The sequence below is a fragment of the Seriola dumerili genome, unplaced genomic scaffold (genome assembly GCF_002260705.1).
Source record: "Seriola dumerili isolate Sdu_G_001 unplaced genomic scaffold, Sdu_1.0 BDQW01000073.1, whole genome shotgun sequence".
NCBI classification, from domain to species: Eukaryota; Metazoa; Chordata; class Actinopteri; order Carangiformes; family Carangidae; genus Seriola; species Seriola dumerili.
Genome location: NW_019174328.1, coordinates 2,286,002 through 2,295,307, shown reverse-complemented (window position 1 = coordinate 2,295,307; position 9,306 = coordinate 2,286,002). Strand labels below are relative to the sequence as shown.

Below are 9,306 nucleotides of genomic sequence, written 5' to 3'. Positions count from 1 at the left end.
TGTTAAAGTTTTGTTTATTAATAATCCCAATATTTTGCATCAACCATGAACATGCTGCATATGCTTCCAGCTCAATAAAGTGAACACAATAGCAACACAGATATGACCATGGGCTTATGATACATCCATGGATATGATCCATGATTTCATCACATAGAAGTATAACCTCCGATATTTCCGAAGTTCATGAATGTACCACCACCCGCCCACAACAGAACACGTGGTTGAACACGGAAATAGTTTCTAAATAGAACTTGACCTCAGAAGCATGGGAAATCAGTGTGAAGTGTAGCAGTGTTATTGTGAGATATTTAATTAATAAGACGTGAATGTACTTGTTGTTGTAATGGATCCTAACCAGTTGTACTGGAGGAACCAGGGGCAGGTAACTGTGCTGTGTTTTAACATGCAGAGCATCATCAGTGATGAGGATATATCACACAGTTACAGTTACAATGAAACTGAACTGTTTATTTCTTAGTTCCTCTGATGTTTCTGCTGACCTGTACCTTCTCTTTCAGTCTTTCCTCAGTCGAGTTCAGATCTGGCTTAATCTGCTCGATCCAACTGTCCTGCTCTCCTCTGATGTAAGTAGCAGCTACTGCGGTGATCTGATACTGAGAGACGACTAGAAAGAATCTGATGTTTAACTAATGGTGCTGCTCTCCTCAGGCTGAAATAGAGAGGTCCCACTCTCTTCTTGGAGGTGGAGAGAAAAGGGAAAAGGTCAGATGATGTTTCTACTCGACAGACAGTCACCTTTTTAACTTGCCTCTCAGCTTTATTTAAACCTCTTTCTTCCTTCTCTAGGATGCTCCTGCACTGACCCTCGCTCTTGTAAGTGTTGAAAGAAACATAAAACAAATAATATTCATGTTTGCTAAATTAACCATAAATATAAATAAATATTCTGCATGAACACTCTCTGTTACAATATTTACCAGAAGGCCTAATATGTAATGACTGCTGCTTCTGCTCCAGTAGAACAGATGAAGATCATGTATTTCAGACATTTGAGCCACGTGCATCAAACATTTGTATAGACAGAACTGAAATTCATTTTTGCCAGTGTGTTTATGTCTTTAAATGTGTCCAGATGTTTTATCCTCTGGAGGCTGTGGGGTCCATATGTTGTGATTTGAATGAGTTTCTTTAAGTCTTAATGTTACCTCTGTGTTTCCAGTCGTCCGTCCACGCTGACTCTGGAGCTGTTCTTCCACTAGTTTTCCGCCCTCCAGGTACAGCAGAATGCAGACTTTCACTAATCTTCCTCCAGCCAATATTAAAACATCAGTACCTTGTAATATCGACGAGTATTTAATGTGTTCTCATAGAAACTTTAATGGCAGTAAATCATGGTATTTGCGGGTCTTTCAAAAAAGTATATAAAGGTCTCAAAAGTTGAGATCAGAAATCAGCTGCTGCTGTCTGCTTTGTTGAGTTTAGTTTCAATTCCACTAACATTAAAATCAATCTTTAAACATCTCAAATGACATTTTGTATGTATATTGCTACTGTGTTATTGCATTACTGCAATTATCTGCAACATATATCCTGATGCCCTCTCCTCTGTCATTTCCTTATAGCATTATTACCAATATCAGCACCTTTGGTACGTGTGTCATCCAATCAATATTTAATCAATATTTAATTACACCTTGTTCTTAATATTGTTGTGGCTGTGAAACAAACTTTTTTTTTAAAAAGTGTGTTGTTGCAGGTGGTAGCCAGTTTTTTACCTCATAACACTGTCAAACCAGCTCTGTTCTGGCAGGTAACGAAGCTCATTCATCACATTAATAAAAATATATGACATGAGGCTATAACATTATGAACATTAATGATAAAAAAAAATTATCTTTTACAGTTTTTGCTGCAGAGTTACAGTGCTGGGTTCAACTATGCAAATAGAAATTCTTCATCAGAGCAGGTAATACATGAATCAGTAACACAAAAACTACTGAGATCCTCAAATATATCAGACACTGAGTCATCAGATACTAATGTCTCCACACAAAGTGACTCGTTTGCTTGAATCCCTCATTAATCTTCAGTCTTTACTCTGACGTCCTCCCTTCCTGTCTGTCTTTATCTCTCACCACCAGGGTAAGAAGACGTCTGTGAAGCAGCTCCTGTTGATCGCAGGAACAGTGTCCTATGCAACATGTGCAGGGGTGTGTGTGACCTGATTGTTGGTGTCAACTGTTCAGTGCTGACCATCATGTTTCAAGTGAACTTGCCCTAATGTATTTTCTGTTTCAGGCCCTTCCTCAAATTTTCATTAACCGACTCGGTGTAAGGAGTCCACCGATCCAGACTTTCTTTAGGTCGATATTACCAATCCCACTCTCAGGTAGGTTCTTTACTCTGAACTGTGTCAGAAATCAGAAACTATTTTACATCTCAGATAGTTCGCACATATATAAATCCAATTTGAATGATTTACCAATAATTCATCAGGCAGGGATCCAGTAGTAACAACTACAACTTTCTATACTAACATGGTGTGTAACTGTCTTCAGCTGCTCTGGCCTTCTTCAATGTCTTCACCGTGAGAAGTGAGGAGTCAGAAACAGGGATCCGAGTGTTTGATTCCAATGGAAATCCTGTCGGCATTTCTAAAGCAGCAGGAGAAAAGGTGAAGAAAGAGGAGCACATGGACATAAAGATGTCTTCTCATTGAAGACTTGCAGTGTTGAATATTTGTTTACTTTTTCCTCAGGCTGTGAGAGACACTGCGTTGTCTAGAGCGGCACTGTTTGGTACGACCGCCGCTGTTCCTAATCTGCTGGTTTTGCTTTTGAAGAGGTGAGTTAGTTTAAATTTTACTCCTGTCTACCTGGACAAAATCACACCTGTTTTAAACCTTAGATTTTCCTTCACAGAACGAGACTTTTCCAGAGGAACTCTCTGCTGGTCGCTCCTCTCCGTCACATAAGCGTTGCATTTGTTCTGGGCCTGATGATCCCTGTGTCGTTCAGCCTCTTTCCACAGCTGGGAACGGTGAGATTCAGGATCCTCTGCTCTGCTGTGATGTTTCCATAGTGATGAACTCAGCTGATATTGACCTTGTTTTACAGATAAAGAAGGAGGCGTTGGAGGAGGAGCTACAGGCTGCAGCCGTTGATGGACAGTTATTCTATCACAGAGGACTCTGAGGAGCAGTCACACACAGGAGATACAAAATGAACTGAGATCCAATTACAGTGCTGGATAGCATGAAAATATATGATCCAAAACTGAAATGCAGCGTTTTTTCAGAGTTTCATGTGGAATATTTTGTTTAAAAAACATTTCAAGAAACCTGAAGATAGTTTCTGATAGTAAATTTATTTAATTGGAATATTAGATGTTTTTATAGATATGAAATATTATGTCAATTCATGAAAATACAATTAGTTTTCAAACTTACACGAGCATGTAAGATTTATGTATTGCACTGTCAAAAACATCCTTTTGGTAATGTGGTTGAAAATGCACTGGACAGTAAAACAACATTGCTTATCGTACATTAATACAAAAAAAACCTGAATGGTAAGACACATAATGCAATTTAAATCACTGTGGAATAGAAGCATCAGTCATTATTTGATCAGCTGCAGGTTAATGAGGAACAGTTATTTTGTTTTTGCTTTTTTATAAAACACTTTGAAAAAACCTGATAACACAATTTGCTTGTATTTCTGTTGTGACACCAAAATCATTAGTAAAATACAAACTGTTTAAAAAGACGTAAACCCACATGTTGTGCTCTTGAGATCTCATAACCACGTACAACGCAGTTTCTATCAACTAACTCAATAACAATAAGTTCTCATCACATCTGAGTCGTTCCAGCTGCTGCTACCACACAAACACATCTGGGTCTGGCTCTTTACAGCGAGTCGATTCAGACCAAGAACAAGATTTGTGCAGCTTTGCACTGAGGAGTGGAAGCTAACATCTGGATGTACCAGCTGAAAAAGTACCAGCTTATTTGTGTCAATTTCACAACATTTGAGACAAATACTGTAGCTCCTTATTGTCAATAATGACTAATGTTAAAGTATAAGGCTATCATCATCTTATATTTATCTGTTTGCCAATAAATAGCATGAAGAGACCAAAATCAACAGTTTTAGTGTCTGTCTTTCTAAATTTTACGACATGGTACTCGGCCTCAAACCCACTGATTCCTTCTAGAGATAAAGTCACAAATGTATACCTTCATTCTTTTAAAAGGCTCAATGTTTTCCTACAACAGCTGGGTACTGTAGTTTTTAGCAAACACTACTCAGACTGCAGTAAACAGTGCATTTATTGGGGACTATTTCCAGCTGCGGATTAATACACATTTGGCATTCTAGTGAGTATTAACAGCAGCAGGACTGTGTATGAGGTGATTGACTCGAAATTAACTACAGAGAATGTCTCCCAGTGTAACAGAGCTTCAACAGCTTCTGAACGACAGTGGAGCTCTATGGCACAGAGGAATCACATATAATCAGGCTTTGACTACACACACAATACTTGTTTGTTTTGGTCTTTTCATGGGATTTGTTGGCAATAAAAAAATATATAAATTATTGTCAAACACCCTTGTATTGGTACAAGATATGAGTCACGTCTCATTAGCGCAACAGCGTAAGCTAAAATCTGATGCTAGTGACACTTTCCTACTTCACATGAAGGTTGCTGTGAGAGAGCGTCTTGTGCACACTCATATGATAACAGCGAGAGTCTGTACAAGCCTTTCAGAAAACAGTATTTATCCTGACGTATACAAAACACCACAGAGCCCACAGCTGCTGACAGCGACATCATCCTGCAGCGGAGCGTCTGAAATGGAGTTTATATCCTCAGGAGTTGCTCGGCAGCTGCCAAATGAAAGAGGAAGTTCTCCGTCGCTGGAGGGAAGTGACGCTGCTTTAAACCTTCCAGTGTGATTTTGGAGTCCTCACACTCGTCAGCCAGGGCGACCAGGTTGGCGAGGATCTCTTTGGTCTTCACAGAGATGTCCTGTGAATGAAAGCGTGGTCGTCAAGTTACAGTCAACATTTCTTGCAGCTGTGGCTTGGACACAGAAGTGCCGGTGTTCTGAGTGTGTTCTCACCTTGATCACCTGACTGTCTGACCTCTCAGCATCCTCTGCGGACTGGACGATGAGGTGGCCGACGTCCTTGTGTAGCTTCCCCATAGCCATGGCCTCTGTGGTGGGAAACTGCACGTCAGTCTGAGGGAAATGTTGTCCTACTCTCTCGCTCTCACAAACATATCTCCCTCTCTTTCAACATACTGTACCTTTGGCGCTCTGGGATACTGTGATGACACTGTCGGGGAGGTTCACGAACACATCAAACAAGTCTGATCTGTTGCTCACTTCTGGATCTACAAATCCTGCTACATACCCTGTGGAGAAAACAAACATATTGGTGCATGAATAATTCATTTCCCCACCATGAGATCACAGCGATCACAGTGCAGACGGTGGCACGAGGATAGGTCTCGCCACGAAGGTTTTCTGTTGATCAGAGTTTAAATAAATCAGGAGGCAGTCTCACCGGGGCATTTCTTTAAATCCTCCACTTCAGTATCAGTCAGGTGCACGTACGGGTGCAGGATGGACCAGTCTTTCCTGTGCCACGTCAGAGCCGGCAGAACTCTAGAGGGAAACGGGCAAAGTATTGTGACTTTAATCTCCCACCATCAAATTCTCATGAAGGTTTAAACTAAATATCTTGGCTTGAAGTCTCAATTTTACCTGGTGAACTCCAACAACGCTTCGATACGAGGGTGATGGACGACGATCCTCCTCTTCAGCATGAGAGCAGTGTACAGGATGATCGTCTCCATACCAAACTGAGACACCACATCTAAAACAGAGCGGAAACATGGAAGTAAACTGGATGACCCACTTTCATCTCTGAAGGAATCTGGGTTGTGTTCTTAGTAAATTTTTATGAAGCACTTTCAGTGTTAGTTGTTTTTCTTTCAGCATTAGATGGTAGAATCACCAATACCATAGGGAAAGAAAAGATTCTTGGCTGCGTTTTCTACTTCATATTATAAAATAAAACACCACATCAGATACAAGTTGTTCACTGAGCTCCAATTTAAAGTAAGCGAACTTAGCTATGTTAATCAGTGGCTTGATTGTTTGACGCATTAACAATAATTCAAATAGTTGATTAGTTGATTGCCAGAAAATTAATCACAAGTAATTTTTTGAGCAAAAATGACAAAAATAGATTGCCTCAGTTTCTTAATTGTAATTATAATTATTATTATTATAATTATATCAGTTAAATATCTTGTTGAGTTTTAAAAAAACAAGATATTTAGGAATGTCACGATGTGTTCTGGTAACTTGTGATAGACTCAAACACAATCACAGAAATAATTTGTGAATAAAATAATAATGGAAATAATGGTTAGTCAACATTTACATGCAGTGCTTCTTTGTAGTCTTATCTTACTTGAATATAATTTCAGGTCGCAACTAAGCATTCATTTTTCTGTCAGTTAATATGCTGATTATTTTCTTGATTATTCAATGAGTCTTTAGTCTTCAAAATATGAAATTGTGAAAATAAATGTGCATCATGATTTCTCAGAGCCCGAGGTGATGCCTGCAGATCGCATGTTTTATAACACTAACAGTCCAAAACCCAGAGATATTCAGGTTACTATTATATATGACAACAAGAAGCAGGAAGTCTTTGCATCCGAGAGGCTGGAACCAGCGAGCCAGCGTTTGGCATTTTTGGTTGAAAATTACTGAAACATTTAATCAATTTCCAAAATAGTTGATTATTTTTCTGCCGATCAATTAATCATCTATTTGTCTCAGCTTTGCTATAACAATAAATCCACTGCATCCATTTTAAAGTGAAATCAGACTATAGAGCCCAAAATACAGATCCCTGTTCGTCCTAACAACTGTGACGTCTTACCTTTGACTGAACCGGCCAAGTACGCCTTCCGAACATCGTAGTCCTTGATGAGGAACGAGCCATTTTCATCACTCTGACAAATTCCTTTGGTGAGAACAGTGATGTAAGCCTCCATCATCTTCACTGGACTGCCGTGTTTGATGTACATCCTGAATGACAGATCAAAACACACCACATGACTAAATAAGCGCAGTCCACAGTACAAAGTTGGCATTACTCATGAAATACACAAACAGTGTTACCTGCAGAGTATTCTACTGAGTGCAGCATACTTCTCTGGGTTGAAGTCTTTTGCTGTGACAACTATTGAAAAATGAGTGACCTGAAGAAGGGAAAACAGAGACAAAACTCCATTAGTCGATCAACAGAAAATAATTATCAAATAAAGACACCAGCTTCTTAAATGGAGGATTTGCTGCTTCTCTCTGCTTTACATCATTATAAATCTTTTGGGGCTGCTGATTGGATAAAACACGCAATCTGAAAACCTCACCTTTGTCTCTGAGAAATTGTGCTGTGTATTTTTCTCCATTATCTTGCATTTTATAGACTATACAAATTACTAAACTGATTAATTACAAAAAACAATCAGCAGATTAATCCTGAATGAAAATAATCATAAGTGTCAGCCCCAGATTCATTGTTCCTAGTTTATGGTAAGGTAATTGTAATGGAGGAGTCTCTGAGAAATGACGTTGTACCTTGTTTAGTGCTGTAGGTTCCTGTACCTCCACTGTGGTAATGTAGTACCAGGTACGGCAGAACTGACCAAACACAAAGGTGTGGAAATCCCGGCTGTCCTGCGTCAGGCAGCACTTGCTGAGCAGGACTTGCCTCAGGTCTGAGTCCACGGAGGGATAGCACCAAACCCACAGTGTGTCTCCATTCACATCTTTCTCTGGGCAGAGACAAAATAACACCAACACTGAACATGGTGTATCAATCTTTACCTATCTGAAGAGGGACAGAGATTAAAAATGGTCTAGGACAGGGCCTCATGAGACCAAATCTTCATCAGGTCTGTGTTATCCATTTTACCAGCTCCTAAATGAACGCAGGACAAACATGCAGGAGCAATGAACCAATGAAGGACATGGAGCCCTGCTGATGGGAGACGTTTGGGTCACAATGGCATCATGTGATCCTCTTGCAGGGAGTCTGAGGCGCCAGGTTCGTTTCAAAACCAAGACCAAGAAACAAGAAACCACGAGTGAACTTACACTTACCGATTAATCCGACGCTTAACATAAGCTGCGTTTCAGTCGCTGCCATATTCCATACCTGAAAGAGTTCATAAACACAAGTTAACTGAAGAGAAACCCCCAACCATCTTCCTCTGCGGACGCTAATGTAGCCGTGAAGTACCTTGAGAGCTCCTGCAAAGTCCAAAACCAAAACACAATCCCGGGCAGGTTTACTGAGGCAGAAAATATGTTCAAACTTGTCAGTGGCCTGGGTGTGATTCCTGCTGTCAACAGAGTTTCCCCACTCTGCGAAATCTCTTCCTTCTTCCGGGACTGGAGGATTGTGCGGGAGGAGACACGCTGCTCACAACCAATCACAGCTGGCGATACTCCAGGGCTGATGGTTCGTTCACAGATACCGAAATTGTAGAATTATACAAAACAAGACATCAGAAACTTGTGAAATGCCAATAAATTATGTTGCCATATTTCTGATTGGAACAGTTAAGTGTAGGCAGGCATATATGTATATATACTCAGTCTACTCAGTATGAATACTGATTCTAACCTAATATTGTTTTTTTTAAGGCTATTATGTTTTTTAAACATGATAAATGTTTGTGTCCTTATGTTTGACCTTAATAAATCTCCATTGTACATATTTAAGATACATTAAGCCTTCTCTGAAATTAGCAAAGCAATATAAATATGTTTGGCAGCAGAATAAGCAAAACATAACCTGCATGATAGTTTTCTAAGATATTTTGTATTGCATTTGTATTCGTATAGGTGTGGAGAGGAGGTTCAGATTTAGCCTCTCTATATCCAGTGTGAACAAAATTGTTCCAACCTACAATAGAACTTTAAAATTTAAATTGACCTACAAAACAGAAATACTCTTTTAGTCTGTATTTTAGTGTGTATTAACTTTTAGTATGTATTTCACTTTGATGTCAAGACCACTGAAAAGGGAAACCATTAATTCAAGTCTCTGTTTAGTTGGATGTGGGGCTATGTTTTGACCATGCAGTTATGTATGAGAGCTACATGGGTGAGGCACTTTCCGAGGGTTACCTGAACGCACCATCAGGACAGCGCATACGGGAACTTCAGACACCCAGAGCTGCCAGGTTTGTTAAAAACCCCCCATTTGGGAAGTCTAGGTTTTGTGAAGCTGTTCATTTCATAAT

The 9,306-nt window shown here is 39.7% G+C and overlaps 2 protein-coding genes across 2 annotated transcripts; one reads left to right on the top strand and one right to left on the bottom strand.

Moving 5' to 3' along the window:
• The first annotated feature begins 259 nt into the window (after positions 1–259).
• On the top strand, positions 260–3,215 carry sfxn4 (sideroflexin 4). Its single transcript, XM_022743934.1, has 14 exons — positions 260–385; positions 522–587; positions 673–726; positions 811–837; positions 1,184–1,238; positions 1,587–1,612; positions 1,721–1,774; positions 1,868–1,930; positions 2,106–2,174; positions 2,263–2,353; positions 2,523–2,638; positions 2,723–2,808; positions 2,886–3,003; positions 3,081–3,215. Exons 1-14 carry the CDS (start codon positions 347–349, stop codon positions 3,156–3,158), a joined length of 942 nt encoding a protein of 313 aa, XP_022599655.1. The 5' UTR covers positions 260–346; the 3' UTR covers positions 3,159–3,215.
• Positions 3,216–3,311: 96 nt separating this feature from the next.
• Positions 3,312–8,421, bottom strand: fam45a (family with sequence similarity 45 member A). The gene is made up of 10 exons (XM_022743933.1): positions 8,298–8,421; positions 8,159–8,213; positions 7,634–7,830; positions 7,175–7,254; positions 6,933–7,081; positions 5,741–5,852; positions 5,541–5,641; positions 5,281–5,388; positions 5,093–5,187; positions 3,312–4,998 (listed from the first exon to the last, which is right to left on the bottom strand). The coding sequence occupies exons 2-10, from the start codon at positions 8,202–8,204 to the stop codon at positions 4,831–4,833; spliced, it is 1,056 nt and encodes a 351-aa protein (XP_022599654.1). The 5' UTR covers positions 8,205–8,213; positions 8,298–8,421; the 3' UTR covers positions 3,312–4,830.
• Positions 8,422–9,306: the final 885 nt, after the last annotated feature.